This window comes from Stigmatopora nigra, chromosome 1 (assembly GCF_051989575.1).
Source record: "Stigmatopora nigra isolate UIUO_SnigA chromosome 1, RoL_Snig_1.1, whole genome shotgun sequence".
Taxonomy (NCBI): domain Eukaryota; kingdom Metazoa; phylum Chordata; class Actinopteri; order Syngnathiformes; family Syngnathidae; genus Stigmatopora; species Stigmatopora nigra.
Genome location: NC_135508.1, coordinates 24,085,406 through 24,105,802, shown reverse-complemented (window position 1 = coordinate 24,105,802; position 20,397 = coordinate 24,085,406). Strand labels below are relative to the sequence as shown.

The 20,397-nt window shown below is 39.1% G+C and overlaps 1 protein-coding gene across 1 annotated transcript; it reads right to left on the bottom strand.

Annotated features, from left to right (window-relative positions):
* Window positions 1-392: 392 nt before the first annotated feature.
* On the bottom strand, window positions 393-10,750 carry LOC144201165 (dysbindin-like). Its single transcript, XM_077723579.1, has 4 exons — window positions 10,526-10,750; window positions 6,050-6,199; window positions 5,273-5,422; window positions 393-3,206 (listed from the first exon to the last, which is right to left on the bottom strand). The coding sequence occupies exons 1-4, from the start codon at window positions 10,566-10,568 to the stop codon at window positions 2,905-2,907; spliced, it is 645 nt and encodes a 214-aa protein (XP_077579705.1). The 5' UTR covers window positions 10,569-10,750; the 3' UTR covers window positions 393-2,904.
* Window positions 10,751-20,397: the final 9,647 nt, after the last annotated feature.

Genomic DNA, 20,397 nt, shown 5'->3' with positions numbered 1-20,397 from the left:
TAAACATGTTGAGAACTGTTTGTTCTACTTGTTTTTCCACAGAATGAAAGTGACCATTTCAAAGGCTGTAGTGGTGCCGTTAATGCTATGATAACAAAACTAAAGCCTTACAAACCTGTTTAACTGGAACGCTAAGTAAACAAAAGGACATTCCTGATTTTGAGCCATGACTGTATGTAGTGAGGAAATAAGCCCTTTACCTGCATTTTTCACTACTTGAGTAGCTCTTCAAGCAGTAAGGACTAATATGAAAATGAGCGGAAATTTAATTATTATTAAAGAGTACACCCATATACCTATAGTGCTGGGCCTTATTTAACATAATTGTAAAAAAAAAAATTCAAGCCATTCATTTTATTTTGTAATTGTGTGCAAGAAAGCTTTTGACCAGCTGTAATTTTCACTTTTATTAATATGAGAGTACAGGTTTCAAATTGGAATCAACATACACAATTGGTTGGATTGTGAAAGACTGCAAAATGGCCAAACATATTTGTTGAACACCCAGTTTAATTGTAAGCATCTTTGAAACTAACTACTCAAACAGCGATCTACCAGCAAGCACATCGATAAGGTACTATTGGTAGATCACACGACAATAAGATTTGAACCTGATGTCTGGCGTAAGATAGAGCCTGAATCGGCAGTGGGTTTTTAATCAATTCCATTACCTTCTGGTTCCATACACATTGAATTACCTTGCGATAAAGTCTAATGTGAGGTATATCAACATACAAAACTGCTGAGCTTTATCAGTTGCCTAGGAAAAAAAGGTAAGTCACGTGATATTGACTCCCTGAAAAGTAGATTTGGAGCAAAATGTTTTAACGCCCCTAGTATACAGTAAGCCACTTTACACAAGATAAAGGCTACCTTCAATTAAGGCACATCATTTACCAAATTGTACCCGCATAGATGAGAAATTTATATTTGAAGTTTTTTCCCCATGTTCCTTCATTATATCGATGTGTGGCAATCAATAGATATTGACCTAAGTTGACCTTGTGGTTGTTGAACTTCTCAGTTCGATATTCTCTCACACCCACTCCAATTAATACACAATTTGATATAACGGGCATGGAAAGTTATTTCACACTGGAAAGCGAGCAAACTTGTGTGGTTAAGTATGTAGCCATTACAAAAGATTTAAGTTGAGACATTCATGCATCACAATGATGTTACACAACTTAGATGTACAACTAGTCACAAAAAGTTGCATTCACGACTTCAGTTCATTTTTAAATGTTCATATGCAGACAGTATAATTATGTAAAGAGTCAAAAACACTTATTTTGTTGTTTTGGGGTACTTCCTTTGATGCAAAAGGTTGGATACGTGGGAGGTTTTACACATTAAACAGATGCACAACATTTGCACAGGAAAATAAAATGTTTTGTGCACTTTTGGTGGCTGGCACACAGCAGCGGAAATATTTTTTATCCGGAGTAGAGGATGACATAATGCCATGATATGCTCATTAAATATTTTTTCTGAGGTTTCAATAGGAGCCCTTCATTGGGCTTTACTATAAACAGGTAATGCAGTCTTTTACATTTTAATTTAGTGCACACCTACATGTAAGAATGAGGGATATTTATGTTAAACTACTGCAATTAATCAGCTTTACATCATTCCAGTCATTTCTCGTTATTGGATTACATCTATCTGAGTGTGAATTTCAGAACAAAGATTTACTGAAGAATTATATTACAATTAAATTTTACTCAACACATCGCTTTTTATTTTCAAATGTTGAGGCATTTTAAAAAAATATTTCGTGTAAAAATCTATATTTACAATGTTAATCTCTCCCACGGCAGACCGGTGGGGCGAGTGGTTAGCATGTCGGCCTCACAGCTCTTGGGTCCTGGGTTCAAATCCAAGTCACATCCACCTCTAGGTAGTTTGCACGTTCTCCCTTGGCCAGTGTGGGTTTCCTCCAGGTATCCCATTTTCCTCCCACATTCCAAAAACAGGGATTGTAGGCTGATTGGAGACTCTAAATTGCCCCTAAGTATGCGTGTGAGTATGTATGGTTGTCCTTCTTGTGCCCTGCTATCGGATGGCCACCGGTTCAGGGTGTTCCCCGCCTCTGACGCAGAGACAACTGGGATTGGCTCCAGCACCCCCCGCGACCCTAATGGGGACAAAGGGGTTCCGAAAATGCGATGAGATGAGAAAATCTCTTCCACAGAATTTCATGATTCCATACGAATGTGGGGTTGAGTAGAAAAATACCTCTTTACAACAGTCATGAAGTAGCCGAGTGAGTGAGAGATTAAAATCGCTAGCTAAAACAAATCGAAGAGTGAGGATCATTCATAACACTGCTGTTAATTCAACACGTCCATCAAAATCATGTTTTCCAAACTGATGCTTTTTCTGCTGTTAAATTTTCAACGTAAGCCCTACAATGCAAGCGTATAAGGCATAAGGATAAAGCTATTAACTTTTAAGACCTGGGAAGTGTATGACTAAGGTAATTGACTTCACATGCGTCTAAAGAACAATGAATTGCAGATTATTCTGGTTAAACATAAAATGAAAATCTGAAAAGTGAAGTTTCATGACCAATTACTTTTTAAAACATGGCTGCTTGATCACTGCTTTAAAGTACTATTCAACACAAAGGAAGCAAGCAAGCGACATTTAAGTATGTGGGCGTTGAATCACTTGTACAGTATAATTTGTGTTAAATGTCTCAGCAGGAATCTCCACAGAAATGTTTTTCCATTTAACAAAGAGGGGAAAATGTACATTTTAAATTGTGAAGAAGGGAACAATCTTTACATTATCCACACAAATATTCAAAGGAATAATCACAGCAAGTGACTCATGCTTGGGTTTCAATAGAAATGTATGTAGACAGAAACAAAAATGCTTTCAATCCTGCCTGCTTTGTCGTTATTTTAGTCTTTGTGATTTTGTCAGAAGGCATCTTTGCTCCTCTTCTTCATCCTCTGTTTCATCATCACCAGGATGAGGAACAGAGGTCAGCAGTTGGGTATCAGCATGGATTTCCTCGTCATCTGACTGAATTACTGGTGTGTCTGCTCTGCCACCACTAGTATCACTGGAGCCTGATGATGTCGAAGAAATGCGAGACTTTGAAGCATTGACTTCATTCTGCCGTTGCAATGGTGGACAAACCCTATAGATAACCTCGGCTTCTTCATTTGCCTCATCATCGTCTTCATCCTCTCCATCTGAAAACAGAAGCAGAAGTCTGTTGAGTCTTGTTTCAGTTCAGTGCCCCTTATTATTTTCTAGCACTTAAGATGGACCGCTTCATGGAACATGGTCAGTGAATAATTATAGAAAAATTGGGATTTGACTATCTTTTATACGTTCATTCATTTTCTGAACCACTTATCCTCATGAGGCGGCCCAGTGGAATGAGTTGTTAGTATGCTCTCATGCAAGGGTTTTCTCCGTGGACTCCGGTTTCCTCTCACATTCCAAAAAACATGCATGGTAGGCTGATTGGACACTCTAATTTTCCCCTTGGTTTGAGTCTGAGAGTGAATGGTTGTCCGTCTCCTCGTGTACCCCACCTCTGTCCCGAAGTCAACTGGGATAGGGTCCAGCACCCCCCGTGACCCTAGTAAGGATAAGCGGTTCAGAAAATGAATGAATGAACTTATCCTCACATGGGTCACTAGTGCCTGAGCCTATGCGAGCTAACTACTGGTAACCTGAATCGGTGGCCAGCCATTCACATAACTATTTTTTAGATAAACTTATATATTCCCAATGATTTTATTATTGTTAAAAATATCAATCGTTTTGGTATTTCTTATGTCACGTTAATATTTTTATATAAATAAATGTATGAATTAATACTTCATTCCTAAAAGCTATATTAATTAAAATGACTAGAAACACAAATACCTGGAGTACTATAACCTGGAGCAATTTAAAGTGTCCTATAGGCCTACCATGTATGTTTTTGCAATGTGGGAGGAAACCAGAGTACCCAGAGGAAACCCGCGGCGGCCCAGGGAGAACATGCAAACTCCACACAGGTGGGACGTGACCTGGATTTGATCCCAGGACCCCAGAGCTCCAGTGGGCCGCCGGAAATTACTCTATGTCTTAACATTTTCTTGTGCGTCTTTTTCTTAAGTCCTAATACTCCATCGTAGAATGTCCTCTCCCTTGAATAAAGTTGACAATAAAATGTATCTGGCTTTCCAAATGGTAATTAATCCCTCTCATAACAACAATAAACAAGACCCATTTGAGGAGTGGTTGGTGAGTTGTTCTCACAATTCTGGGGTTTAGGGTTCAAACCCAGGTATGTCGTCTCTGTGTGGAGTTTACATGTTCATCCTGAGCTTGTGTGGGTATTCTCCAGGTGCTCCATGTTTCCAGGTTTTCTCCCACCTCCCAAAAATATGCATGGTAGGCTGATTGGACTCTCTAATTTGTCCATAGGTATGAATGTTATCTTCAATTTCTAATTATTGCCATATTTAGCTGCTAACTTGGCATTTGCTGTGGAAAAGTGAAACCTATTTTGTATTACGTACTTGAAAACTGTAATGGTTTATAATAGTACAAGTAGCCTTTGCCTAGGCCCACGAGCAAAAGTACTTAGTTTTCCATTCCTTTTAAATACCTCAGTATTCAACGGCAGTATTTGTTTTCTTTTACTCACTCAGTGTTGCAGTTCAGGGCAGTGGCAGGGTTGAAACATACACCACTGCTCTGCAATATCAAATCAGTACTGACATTATATAATCTAATGTGCCACCTGGTGGAATGTCAGGCATTACAGGAGTAGGTCATTTTTAAGATATGATCACCAATTTTTCTGCAAACTGATCGCTGGCCTTGGTATGACCACCCTTGCAAACTCAATGGTCACTGGTAACCTGATTCTGAGAACATTATACAGCATTTAAAGCCAAACAATGGCAAATTATTTTTTAATTGTCATTTAAAGGCTTGATTCGGTCATAATAAATTGACTAATAAATGTTGTATTTTTGTGCTTTTTTTGCCAAAGCCAAAAAGTATAACATTTTATAACAATAACCATTCATGCTCACTATCATACCTAGGGGTTATTTAGATTTATCAACCAGGCTACCCTGCACATTTTGGGGATTACCTGGAGAAAAACCATGCAAACTCCAAACAGTGAGTACCTACCTGAGATTGAACCCTCGACCCCAGAACTGTAAGACAGGCATGCTAACCACTCTTCCCAGGCCACCCGGTATGCAAGTATGCGAAATGATTCAAAATTTAAAATGACTGTGTGCACCTGGTAGTGGTGATGCAAGGTCTCCCTCATCTCCTACAGTTTCAGCATTGAGGAATACGTCAAGGGCTTCTTGATCAGATATGTCCATCAGGTCCATTTGCTCCAAGACATCCACATTTACTTCCATTGATGAGATACTTCCCATGGGAGCTGCAAAAACAGTTAGTGTTGTGAAAGTGTCTGTGAAGAATGAGAGGGGAACTATATATATATATATATATATATATATATATATATATATATATATATATATATATATATATATATATATATATATATATATATATATATATATATATATATATATATATATATATATATATATATATATATATATATATATATATATATATATATATATATATATATATATATATATATATATATATATATATATATATATATATATATATATATATATATATATATATATATATATATATATATATATATATATATATATATATATATATATATATATATATATATATATATATATATATATATATATATATATATATATATATATATATATATATATATATATATATATATATATATATATATATATATATATATATATATATATATATATATATATATATATATATATATATATATATATATATATATATATATATATATATATATATATATATATATATATATATATATATATATATATATATATATATATATATATATATATATATATATATATATATATATATATATATATAAAATTCCTATGAAATCGAATCCAAGCTTGTTGCTTACGCTTCCTGCTGTCAATCTGTAGGTGGGCTGAGGGAAGGTAGTTGTCAACATCTTGCTGGTAGACCTCCTCAAAAAAGCGTTGTCGCTCCCTCAGCTTCAAATGTTGTGCAGAATCGTTGTCGAACACTCTCTGCGAGTTGTCTGTCTCCGCTGAATGAGAACAAGCTGAGCTGGTAAGTGTTAATTTTGGAGAAGTTTTGTTTCATATTTCTAAAACACCCAACATTTGAATAGTGGCAATAAGACATTTTATATTCACTTTACATATTGAATATTTCTCCTAAGGTCCATATTTACCATGATGTGATTATTGTTCTGTGGTCATAATATTCTATATTTCTTCATGACCACAGCACAAGCCTCACAAATAACATTAATCTTTGGGGATTGTTTTCAAAGAAAAGCTTATAAAAAATTCTGTTTTTTTCCCGCGTTCTTTTTTTTTGCCACTATGCACAGCCCATGCACTTGTCTCACTTCTTAGTGGTCCAACTTCAAAATGTTTTTAAAAAAAAAAATACTTTTTTGATCACATCACCTAACACATAAAAAACACAGTTATTTACAATAAATCCCAGTTAATTTAAAATGGCGATAACATAAAATATCAAATGTGAAAATGTGTCTCATCCTTCATTTTTTATATGATTCACATAATTGACATGAAATTGAACACAATTACACCAAGAACACAGTTTGACATAATAATAAAAAACATGCATGTTAAATTTTCATGGGAAATAGGAACAAATATGAAAAGGAAGTGACCTTGTAAAGTTTGAAATTATGTAGGAAGTGACCAATCAATGTAACAAAAGCATTAAAATCAACAGTACAATCAATATGTAAAGAAGCTGACTTAAGGAAGACCAAGCTATCCCCATTTCTGGATATATTGCATTTTATATCTTGTTAATGTTTTATATTAGTTTTAAATTATTGTGTGCTTGTTTTACATATGTTGTACCACAAGGTTATTAACCTTGTTGGAGCTTCCCGAACCCCACCAGTTTCGTATGCGCATTCACCAAACCCTACTTTAGTGTAAAATAAAATATCATTTTTTTCCTCAAATTTAAGATATATATAAATTCCCTTCAGCACTGATTCGCCAAGCAATGTCACGTGATCATCTGCAGCCAGTGATGGTCAAGCGGTGCATGCTATCGTGAATAGATATGATGAGTCGATGTGTCTTGACCTCTGTGGCATAGGCTACACTATCACCCTGAGACCGACTCATCGAACCTCGAGGGTTTTATCGAACCCAGGTCAAGAACCTTTGACATAGAGGCATGAGCTCTTTCATGAGTGGGAACCAAAATGTTTCCAATACCTCTCGATAAAATGTTGTGCACTTTGCCACGTACTAACTGCAAACTTAAATGTGGAATCAGGGATAGGGTTACCTTTAATTAGATTTATTGCTTTTACATGCCAACTTTATGGCTCGTAGCTTTAGCTACTCCAATTGCATTGGCATGGAAATAAAGATGCATGCAGCAGAATATTAATATTAAAATAAGAATTTCTTGTTGCTATTTGGTCTTCCAGTAATTGTGTGCAGGAATTATGTGCGTCTCAATTTAGCCAAGGTTACCTTGCTTGCCGTTCATACCCTTTTTTGGGGATTACGCATATTCTCGACAGAGGTTATTCTGCAAGCCTTATGTGATTCCGTGAAATCATTAAGTTACGTGATATTATAAATTTGAGTGTGATTAAAAAAATAATAATAATAATTAGGAAAAAACGTGTGTTTGTTGAAAAGTAAAGAACTAATTCATTCAATGTATTTCTTTATGGGCCTTCTGTAGTGCTGTGTCTGAATCAATCCAACCCAAGTATTTTATGGCTATAAAACCTTTAATGCAGCTACAGCTGTGACACAAAAAAAAATCAATAACAACCTAAAAAAAATTAAATATTATTTAGGAAAATATAGTGGTACCTCTACATGCGAGCACCTCTACATACGAGCATTTTGAAGTACGAGGAAAATTTCGAGATGCAAGAGAGTCTTTTTTGCCGCAACTCTTTCGTGTATTACATATATCTACAACCAAACTACGAGAAAAATAGACAAATTAACTTTCTAAAGGGAATCTAAAATTGTTTTGAATTTCTTCCTATGAATTCTTTCTTTTCCCCAGTCGGGGCTAGCTCTTTAAATTATTATTTTTATTTTTTTTATGTTTTTAAATCACAGTTGTTACACTAAGTGCAATTCTATTTGAAATAAATGTTTTTGAACAGATGGATTGGTTGCTTTGGAATGCACTCTGGGTCTTTCAATTCCTTGTTAGGCTATTGCTTTATCCTGATCTGGCTATGAAACAAAAGTCACATAAAAGAGATTTCTTATTGGCTGGTGAAGGAAGAGAGAACAGCTAGGCTGGCTGCTGTCGATGTCCCTCAGTATATAAAAATACCTGACGTACTAAAGGGTGCAAAGTTCTTTCATGTCAGACCAGTGTCGAGAAGTAGGGGGGAGGGGGTATATTATATTCATCAAACATACAACAATATTTATAGTATATGTATAGCGTAAATGTACCCAATGTATTGATCTACCTCAAGAAAACACACAAATTCCATGGTACTTATGATCTGCGACAAAACCAAAGGCTTCTAAAGTCCCTCTCTTTCTAAGCCCACAATGAATCATAATAGCCTTAGGCTTGGTCTTATGTAATGAGCGTACAGTTCCTCAGCTGCATTCTCCCAATAGTGCATTGCTGTGCAAGACCTATTGCCTTCTACACACGCACTTGCCGAGGAATAGAAATTGAAAGACAATGATATAGAGTATTATGCAACCTGTCCTGATGTCAATATAATGCAATGTCAAACATTTGATGTCAATGCTTGACTGCTGCAGCCCTCAGATAACGTCAATTCAGAGATATTGGATGAATCGTTTTTTTTTTTTCTTTTCAAAATTCACAGGATTATAAACATAATGATGCCAAATGTAAAACCTTTCATTTTCGGGCTGTCACTATTCACATTGCAAAGGAATAAGACTCAAGATGTAAAGCCTTCCCTTCATCGTTGATTTTAATGTCTGCAATTTTCAACGTGTATTCATGTTTCCGTTGTGTCTCAGTACTGAAATATTAGCTATTCACATGTCATTGACTGCTCTGTGTCGTTTTAATTGGGCAGTCATAGCTCAAGAGACCCAGGAAAGTGCACAACAAGCATAAAACAAATGGTCCTATTGAACTAAGCAGTCACATGGTAAAGCTTTCAATCCCCTTGTGACGAGTGGGGAGAAATCTCATGATCGCTTTAGTGTCTCCTGGAAAAGTGAATGTGTTTATGTTTGGCTCAAAGATTGCACCTTCACTCAATATGTTCACATCTGAGCGCTCATCCATCTCCAACATCATGTTGCTGAAGTAACCCACCGCTTTTATTTCTCCCAAAATTGATTAGTAAGAATGTAACTGAGTTCTCTGCAGTATACGGCCTCCTCATCTTTAGGTCAAAGTGCATTAGAGCTATTAGGCAGTCATTCTTTCTCCTGTCAGAACAGTCATTCCAGTCCATCAAGCCTAAATCATTTATGGGTGAGATCAGTGCATCACAGAATTCAACTCCCCAAATGATACCCCCACCAACATGCACCATACAGTTTTGGGTGTAAACACTGTGTAAAATCACTTAAATGTCATTTTTAAGGAGTATCATGATAGAGAAATTTCGCATGGCGCATATATGAGAATTGACACCTACATATTCATAATCATATGATGAATGTAAACAAGGGAATAAATACTTCCACCATTCTTTGTTTCCATCTACAGCACCCCACCATCGCCAAGCTATGATTATATCTTTTGATCATATTGTGGTATTCCCATGCTACTTTAATCCAAAGTCATTAAGATCATCACTCCAACGAAATTCAACAATTACCTACAATTCCCCCCATTGTTTTCCATGTGGAAAAAAAGAGGGATTTTGGCAGGCTCCCATTGGCTTTGGTGTTGCCTCATCATCCACGTGAATTATATTGCACCAGTACACCGAAATATTCTTTAAAGGGCTAAGATGGAGAACTTTACCTTTTGACAAAAAGACATTGGTGACATTAGTTTTAATAAAAGACCATGGTCATGCCTCTTCGGCACCACTAATTCACACTATAGGAAATAGTTTTAGTCTTTACCTGCAGAAATACTGTTGCACAACTGTGAAGAGAAACGTATTTGGAAAAATTGTCATTACCGAAAGAACAATACATGTACAGAGTAAAATATTTGTTAATTATTTCCACCTAATTAGTTTTTTTAAAAATAATTTATTGAATAAAGGTTGTATTAAATAAAGAGGACTAAGTTTAGCAGACTCAATAACAATAAACAGTTCCCTATATCTCAAGTGAAAAATGAGTTATGTTAGTTGAAATTACCGCTAAATTGTGCAGCATCCCACGTTCAAATCAAATATTATGAGTTGGTTACTTACACGCCAGCCGTTTGTTGTGTTTGGTGGACCCTGAAGATGACATGATGCTCTGATGTAGCAGTGTGTGTATCAATTTGTCTTGTCACCTCTTCTCAAGGCTTCATGACAGGATGCTACGGCACGTTGTAGTAGATCATTTAGTCATTTCATTGCTACACTTTAGCACCAGGCTATTTCAACCCACGCTTTTTCCTCTTTCCCCTTTGTGCTTTCCCCAGTTGTCCTTTCTAGGCACCCCTCACACTGCTTTTCCCCCCTCCCTACTCTCTCTCTCTCTCTCTCTCTCTCTCTCTCTCTCTCTCTCTCTCTCTCTCTCTCTCTCTCTCTCTCTCTCTCTCTCTCTCTCTCTCTCTCTCTCTCCCTCCCTCTCTCTCTCGCTCTCTCTCTCCCTCTCTCTCTCTCGCTCTCTCTCCCTCTCTCTCTCTCTCTCCCTCTCTCTCTCTCTCCCCCTTTCTCTCTCGCTCTCGCTCTCTCTCTCCCTCTCTCTCTCTCGCTCTCTCTCTCCACCACACACACACCATTACAACCACTAGCTTGCATACTGTGCAGCTCGGAGAGAGGGTAAGTGATTGTAGACTTTGTGGCCCATACTAACTAGTAATAACGAGGGGGCTAAAGGATCAGGAGGCTTTTTATGTAACATTGGGCACATGCTAGGAACTGCAATACTTTGGGAAGCTCTGGAATATATACCAATGGCGTCAGCATTCAAATGGTGTTTGCCGGAAAACATGCCCTGGCCACTGATTCAGGGTCTCCCCACCTGGATCCCGTCCAGCAATCCTTGTGACATTGGTGAAAATCAATGAATAAATTATTTAGGAAGAGAACCATTTTCACTTAGTTATTTGCAATGCATTCATTCATTCGTTCATCCATTCATGTGTTATTCGTTCATTTGTTCCTTTCTTCCTTCCTTCATCCACCCATCCACCCGTCCACCCATCCATCAATCCACCAATCCACCAATCCACCCACCAATCCACCCACCCATCCCACCATCCATCCATCCATCTATCTATCCATCTGTCCATCCATCCATCCATCTATCTATCCATCTGTCCATCCATCCATCCATCCATCCATCCATCCATCCATCCATCCATCCATCCATCCATCCATCCATCCATCCATCCATCCATCCATCCATCCATCCATCCATCCATCTATCCATCTATCTACCCATCCATCCATCCAGTTAAATGAGAGCACCATTAAGGTTAAAATGAAATCCTAATTTGCACAAAAAAGGGTAAAAGTAATCAAAAACCCAATTCCCATATATTTTGAAATTAATCCTGACTGATTATCTTGTGATGTAATTTTTCCCCCTGTCTCCAATATGTCCCCAATGCTGTTTCTTGCAATTTTTTGTCTAACGGCATGTCTGATAAAATAATGTGGGCATAAATGTATTGATAGAGGTCACATTCTCACAAATATGCACTCTCAAAAAGGGAAAAAAAAACTCTCAAAAAGGGAAAAAAAACGATTTTCTTCTGACGTGACGAAGACACTTTTCACGGGCATTGCCTCTTCAGCATAAGACAACATGAATTCTTAAAGCATTTTGACATATGCAAATCAATTTATGATCCCCGGCTTACGATAAATAGGCTCGACACCAACATGCCGACATCATGATGTTTGCACCAGTATGGTTGAATTCAGATTTTAGGGGAGGCATATATATTTAGCCATTTTTCTGCAGGTCCATCTGAATGGTTGTTTTCCATTTTCTCCATCGTCACTAGTTTTGCTCTCCATTTTCTGCCATTTGAGATCATTTTAACTGAACACCCTATAGCTAACCATTCTTCCACAATGCTGTCTGCTCCATAAAGAAAACAATACAATCTCAATTAATCCACTCGTGCAAAAATACAAAGTAACCGTGACACATGGCGCGTTAATAGGCACTTCTCATTGTGGACCCGATATAGTTCTATGCCGTGATAAGAGGCCTCTAACAGCCAATTATGATACTCTTAGGCTGGAAGTGCAAAGCTGTGCATAGTCTGAAACATCTTTAGCAGTCCAAGCTATTAGTACACTGTAACTATTTTTTTTCTAAAAAAGATTCTGATGATGTTAAGGGCAAATCGCAACCTTAGCCCAAATATAAGAATTAGCAGTCTTGACTCTGAAAAAAATCTGTCTCTCTGGGCCAAAGTTTTCATGAGAAACAATGAAAACAAATACAATTAAAAAATAAACACATATTCCTGATAAAACAAAAACGGGATGGATACCAAATAAAATAAAATAGAGATATTAATTAATTCACAGTAACACATGATAGTCATCCAACAAGAGTTTGTATTAGACATTAGTGACATCTACTGGCCAGGATGTTATGGCAAATTTCTGCAAACTTTTTTTTCCCCCATTTTTGTGCGGGTGTGGATTTTTCATCCACTATAACAGGAGTTGGGAACATTTTTGAGAGTCTCACAAACAATTTACATTTTTAAATGTTATTCCTTGGGAGCCATACTCAGAATCCAAAAGTAAAAATACATGAAAATGTGTGAATTATTTTGTAATTTCAACAATAACATTTTAACAAAAATCTTATGCTGTTGTTAATAAAAGAGTATCAATGAGAAAGCGCATGAACAAAAGAGTCAAGTTGGGAGAAAAATGGTTAAAGCTCCACTCGAGGTAGTCTCGGCATCACAGTGGTGTGCCAATGCAATGCTCCTATTGGTGTCTAAGGGACTCAACTCTTTCACCAGCGGTTTTCAGATTTTAGTTTACAGGTTAGCCATATATACTTGCGAGCCATTGAAGCACAGAAGCCGACCGAAAAAGACTGCAGAGGGTGATGAACACAGCCCAAAAGATCACCAACAGCCCCCAATCTACCCTGGCCAGGATATACAAATATCCTTGACTTAGAAGAACAGAGGGCATTATAAAAGACCATACGCATCCCTTCTTCCTAACTGCACCAATTCTGTCAAGAGGAGTGGTCAAAGATTCAATCAGAAGCCCCCCAGAAGCTTGTGGATGGCTACCAAAAGCGCCTAATTGAAGTGAAAATGGTCAAGGGACATGTTACCAAATATTAGCGCTGCTGTATGTATGTTTTTGGCCCAGCAGATTTGATCACTTTTTTTCTGATCACCCATAATAAAGTCAGAAAAGAACCAAACTTCATGAACATTTTTTTGAATGTTTTTTTTCTGTTCCTGTCCCTCTCCGTGCTTCCGCATCCCCAACAGACCACTGCATAAAACACTGTAGATGCCACCACAGTGTTGTAAGAAGTCCTCAGCAGTGTCCTGCACACTCCAAATGGCCGTAGTCTCCTCAGTAGGTAGAGGCGGCTCTGGCCCCTTTTATACAGGGAATCTATGTTTGTGGGCCAGTCTAGTTCGTTGTTGAGATGAACACCCAGGTACTTCAAATTCTCCACGATTTCAATGTCTGTACCCTGGATGTTCACCTGAGTGGTCTGTTAAGGATTCCTCCAAAAATTCATGACCATTTCCTTTGTCTTACTGGTGTTGATGTATAGGTGCTTTTGCCTACACCATTCAACAAAGGCTGTGATGACTCCCCTGTACCCTATCCAACAATAGCGGTGTCGTCAGAGAACTTCTGGAGGGGGCAGGTGTCTGTATTATGTTTGAAGTCTGATGTGTAGAGGGAGAAGAGGAGTGGGGAGAGCGCTGTGCCTTGTGGGGCCCCCTAATGCACGCTACCACATCGGATGTACAGTCCTGGAGTCTCACATATTGTGGTCTGTCAGTGAGGAAGTCTATGATCCATGTGGCTGGGTGGTTCCTTACTCCAGCCTCCTCCAGTTTCCCTCTCAGTAGGAGCGGCTGAATGGTGAGAACGCACTGGAGAGGTCAAAAAACATCATTGTCACCGTGCTTCCCGTGATCTCCAGGTGTGAAAGAGACCTGTGCATCAGGTAGGTGGTAGCATCTTCCACACCAGGACGATAGGCAAACTGCAGAGGGTCCAGCTCTGCATTTATCAGGGGGCTGAGGTGATTGAGGATGATTCTCTCCAATGTCCTGATCAGGTGAAAGATTAATGCTACTGGCCAGAAGTGGTTTGGCTCCCTGGGGTTCGCAGTTTTTGGAGCTGGGACCACACAGGAATTATCCCACAAGGTGGGGACCTTCTGCAGACTGAGACTGAGGTTAAAAATATGCAGAATCACTTTGCCAAGATGATCCGCACAGTCTCTCAGTAGTCTGGAGCTGAGGCCGTCTGGACCAGTAGCCTTCCTTGCCTCGATCTTCTTTTGCTGTTTTATCACCTGATCGACAGTAATACAGAAACCGGTGGAAGAGTAGGATGAAGAGGGGTAAGAGAAAAAGGGAGGAGAGTTACTTCTGGTCTGGTGAGTCAGGGCAGTGGGGGCAGAACTGAAACTGTTATAGAACTGATTCATTTCATTGGCCCACTCCCTGTCTCCCGATTCCGGGTTTCTCTCACTGTTGCCTCCTATTGCCCGAAATGGTCCTCAAGCTCCTCCAGACCTCTTTGTGGTTGCCTGTCTGGAGTTGGTTCTCTAGCTTCCTCCTGTAGATGATCTTTCCCTTCCTTATCTCTCTCTCTCTCTTCAGCTACTTATGGACCATTTTGAGATTCTCTTTCTCCCCAGACCTAAAAGCCCTCTTCTTCTTGTTCAGGTGATCCACGGCTTACTGTTGGAGAAACAACGGACCTTCTTGGAGGCCTGCATGGGTTTCCTCCGGGTACTCTGGTTTCCTCCCACATTCCTAGAACATGCATTGTGGGCCGATTGGACACTCCAAATTACTCTTAGATATATGTGTGAGCATGAATGGTTGTCCGTCTCCTTGTGCCCTGCCGATTCAGGTATTCCAGCTTCCTCCCAAATCCCATACATAGTAGATTAATTAAACAATCCTTGGTTGTCCTGAAGTTGTACCCAATCACTGGCTTCCAACCAAATAGAGGGTTAGGGCATGGAGGACGAATCAATGAATGGAAAAGGAAACAAGATATGATGACTTAAATTCAGTTTACAGAGTATTTTACCAACAAAGACCAGCGCAAACAAATCATATTTTTAAAAAAAAGCTTGGAAATAATCACAGGCAAAAGTAGCTTGTACTTCTTCAAAGAAAACAAATGGCGTATTCACCCCTGCCTTGTTTGGACCTGCCCAAACCTAAAAAGTCTAGTGCGCAACTTCTTGGGCCGATGTAAATGCACACCAGTGAAATCTGGTGCATACCAAGCATCCTGTCAGAGAATATCCTAGACAGGTGGTCTCGTTTTCTTTTTTAGTGTGTATGAAATGCCAGGAATTCAAGTGCTACTCTAAGTTTACAGTTAATTAATTTATAGGTAAGGCAACCCATAGTTCATTCAGTTTTAGCCTGTGTGGATTATGCTACTTGAGTTTTTTTCTCATGTAGTATTCTGAGTCATGTCCCGGACGACTCTTCACTGACATGCTTTTGTGAAAGTCAGGTCAAAGCATTGGAACTTTTTTTAAAAAATATCAGTGTTTGTGTGGGGATATTCTGGGGATCACCATGGAAACAGACATCCCAGTGCACTTGCAAGAAAATGCATACCTGCCTTCGTGTTCCGGTGTGTGTGGGGCTATATCTGCCCTCAGATATTATGATTGGAGTGAAAATTTGTTCTCAAGAAGAAGAGCATGCTGCACTAACAAGGTGTTAATTAGACATTGTGAGAAATGAAAAACTGTCTGGCTTGGTGCCTTGTTGAGTTCAGCTCTGATGTATACACTCCTCTTTGTGAAGCATTCTTTCTTACTCAGTTCCGTAGCCAGTGTTGTTACAAATAGTAGAAGTTCCTTTAAGAGAAATCAGTAAATTTTCAGACATTTTCTGATTACAGTATATAAAACACAATAGTCTGTGACTCACATTGGTAAACCGGAAAGAAGCATTGGGAATTTTGTGAAAGACAGTTTACAGAAGGTGTATTTGTCATGTAAGTTTTTCCATCAAGGTCAAAGTGTCGACATGTGACTCATTATGAGAGACCAGGCTGAACTCATCTCAACAGTAAACTTATCTTCTCAAAAATAACTCATAACAATTCAACACCTAACGATTTAATAGTGCAATGCAGATTAGGTGTTTTAAAGCGAAAATAACCAAAATTACAATAAAAATAAAACATTAACTCAATGGCTGCCATAGATGGCGCTAGACGTGCACTTCGTTTTGACCAAGAGCGGTTAGCAACAATCATTCTCTCTCTCTCCCTCCTGGTCAAAATGGTTTGAAAGCAAGCACAATCTATGGCACTGAAACATGTATATTGAGTTACATTCCCTTTCTCATCTTTACTCATCTTTCTCCGCTTATGCGAGGTCGGGTCACGGGGGAAGCAGGTTTAGCAGGGAAGCCCAGATGTCCCTCTCTCAGCTACTTCATCCAGCTCTTCTGGGATGATCCCGATGTGTTCTCGGGCCAGTAGGGAGACGTAGTCTCCTCAATGTATCCTGGGCCCTGTGGCCTACCAGTGGGAAGGGCCTGGAACACAACACATCCCGGCTTCCACCAATTCAACCTGCTGCCCTCTGGAAGGTGCTACAGAGCTATAACAGCCAAGACAATCACACTGAAGGACAGTTTGTTCCCAAGAGCTTTCACCATACTCGAGTTCTGGACCTAGGACCAGATCAAGACTCATTGCTAGCCAATTTTCACTTTGTACAACTTACCCACGTTGACTACTACAGCGGTGGGCCGTGAATTTCTAAGCAAAGCCTGCAATTCTATATATATATAATCAATCCAGCCCTCCAAAAATATTTTATGGCTATAAAACTTTTACTGCAGCTACAGTTGTGACACACACAAAAATCGTCAATTATAATCTCGTACAATTGAAATATTATTTAGGTTTATAGCCATATTTTACTTACCCAAAATCTTTTTTTTTGTACCCAAAATCCATTGTACTTTCATTCCCCCTTTTCTATCGCCATCGATACTAATGCTGAAAGTCGAGCCTGTCCTGACGTATTTCTGGCATCCGATTTAGTGCTGAAAATGTTCGTTCCCGGTTGTGACAGGCTGGCTTGCTTTGTAGTTCTCCGACCTTACTTAATGATGTCCAGCTTTTCTTGAAACGTCCGTCTTGAAAATGGCTTTGACAGTATATCTGCAAACAAATCAATTTCTTCTCCTCCTTCAGCCATTGCCAAACAACTATTAAATCAAGACAACAATATATTTGCTTGTGCAGCTCACTACAGATACAGTTTGGTAGCTCTGGCTAGTCCACTCTATCACTAGCATAGTTGGTGAAAGCGATGACGTATCCCTACGCTTGTAAGAAGGCAATGACGTATCCCTACGCCTGCGAGAAGGTATTGGTGTTGCCAACTCATAATCTGATTGGTTAAAGCACTACTACTTTAAGAAGCCTGCGTCCAAACACTTGGCAGATATTTAAAACCAATCAAAAATGATTGATCTTTGTCACATTATATATTTTTAGATTGTCCTTTTACAGAATGAAATGTTGTTAAAATGATTACTACGTTGATATTCACCTGGAATTTTATGTGTTAATTGTTCATGTTTCAGAGGTATTTGGACGTTTCCACTGCAAAAGCAGATGGATGCATATATACTGTACATGTGAATGTATGCTTAAGGATGTGAGTCACGCACCACTATACAGCCTCCTGGGCTTCCAATTCTGATGCCCATCTCCTAGCTCTACTGCATACTGAACTCAGTGAACCCTCCGCTGTTTACAGTCCCCCTCCTCCATCCCACTCTATTTCTCTCACACATTCATTCGTGATCGTCTGTTCTCTGCAGCTTTCTCCATCTCCCTCCAACTCCCTCCTGCACAACGTTCATTTTAATGCAATCACACTCTCTTGTGTTCTAAGACTTTTCTCTGTCTCTCTTTAGAACCACTACCTCTGCAGTTCAGGACATGTTCTGACTCAGACGAGCTATAACGCAAACATTTTAGATGCTCGGGGACTTTATCTGTATTTGGCCCTCTCGTTTAGCTGTTAGAGGAGGCCAGCAGAAGAGATAGACAAGAGAAGGAGGTGGTTCGAAAGAACGAAAAGAAAGAGGATGTTAGCGCTTTTCACACCCGCATCCTCACTTCACATCCCCCGAATTCTCACTAGCGTGGTTGCCAATGCTACAATAGTCTCCAAACAGTCACACAAAACACACACAGGCACACGCACAATTAGGCAGAAAAAAAAAGTTGAACAGCTTTTGTGTCATCAGCACTCTGTTGCCCACACCGAGACCCTTCTGCTAGATACAACATCGTCCAAATAAGACTGGTAACAATGTGTCTCTTTTATTTGTTTGTGTGCATAACTGTGTCAGTGAATCTTAGTGTTTTCATGAATGGAGTACCCTGCTCGTATGTGAGTCCGTGTGTGAGTAGTTTGTGAGTATGTGGTGCATGCGTTAGTGCGTGTGTTCATCTGTGCGTGTCAGGTTGACATCGTAATAGAGAACGACCCTCGTGTCAGCTTCTACGCTCTTCCAGGAATTGTGACACGTGATGATGTAACGTAACCTTGCCTCCATCCTAAAAACAGTAACGTCATCTTTTGAGTTTTGAACTGCTTGCCTTGCACTTCTCAGAGCATTGTGGGACGGCAACATGCTATTAATAATCTTAGCCGGGTGTGAGCAAGTGTGTGTTGGCATGAAAGTCCATTGAGCTGTGTACGAGGAGGTAAAGTGCTTCACATGGCATGCACATCAAAAAGTGCATTCAGCCCTGGAAAAGGGTATTTTGTCTCTGTTCATGTGGGTCGGAGACATTGTTTCAACCCTTTTATGTGTGGATGCATGATCTGTGCACTCATGAGCGGTCACATGGTTTATTGCCGTGTAACACCATATGTCGCTCTTTCCTGTCCGGTCACAAAGGATTGATTGTCTTTGCTTCAAGAACACTCATGAATCCATTTATATTTCCATGCCACCATGCATACGCCCTTTCACTAAAGCAGACCTACATTGATAGTAGACCTGGGCGATAAAAAGATAGCGATAATTATCATCAAATAATTTTTGTCAACAATAATGGTAAAACTTTCAATAACTTTAAACTGCAATTACACCACCCTAACACAGCATAGCAGGTTGCGCTGAGGCGAAGTGAATGCTAGTTTAAGGCCAACGTTCAGTAGAAGAAGAAGAGGGTAAGGAACAAACAGCTATTTTTAGCATGATCAGCAATAGAGCAGCCAACACAAAGCATGAAAGCAAAAGAACTACAACACAGCCAAAATGAGCGATTATGAGATGCAGGACAACATCGAGCCGACCCACTAAAAGATCAAAGTGAAGTCTGCTTGTCGGTTTTTTTTTTTGTAATAGCTCTTAAAATAACACTAACAGCAGCCTGATTAAAAATTGCCTTAACCCATTTTAACCCACTCTTCTCATTTGACAAAACCCTGTAATTTTTTTCCTACTTGATATCAAGCAAATGCATGACGTAAATGTTGCAAAAATATAAAACAATTTAAGTTGGGTTAAAATGGGTTAAGTTCATCCAAATTTTTGAAAGAATGTTTTTAAATGGCCAGTCTGCTTGCCAATGGTGATGAAATGTTCACTTCATTATTTTATTTATTTCATATTGCACAGCAACCTTTGGTTGGTTTTCATTCATTCATTTTCTATACTATGCAACCTCGAAAGGGTTGCGGGGGATGCTGGAGCCTAACCCTCCTGACTCCGGCCAAAAGGCAGAATACACCCTAGACTGGTCGTCAGTCAGCCGGAGGGCACACAGAGACAAACAACCCTATGCACTCACAATCATACCGCCCGACACCGAGAATCGAGTCTGCGCCTGCCCGCACCAAGGACACAATGAGGCGGCCTGTAAAA

Excerpts from the sequence above, each read along its gene's own strand:
- LOC144201165 (XM_077723579.1), bottom strand. The coding sequence starts at position 10,568 with ATGTCATCTTCAGGGTCCACCAAACACAACAAACGGCTGGCGT. Across the intron at positions 6,200-10,525 it reads ACACAACAAACGGCTGGCGT|CGGAGACAGACAACTCGCAG; the intron begins GTAAGTAACCAA and ends GTTCTCATTCAG. Across the intron at positions 5,423-6,049 it reads ACAGATTGACAGCAGGAAGC|CTCCCATGGGAAGTATCTCA; the intron begins GTAAGCAACAAG and ends CTGTTTTTGCAG.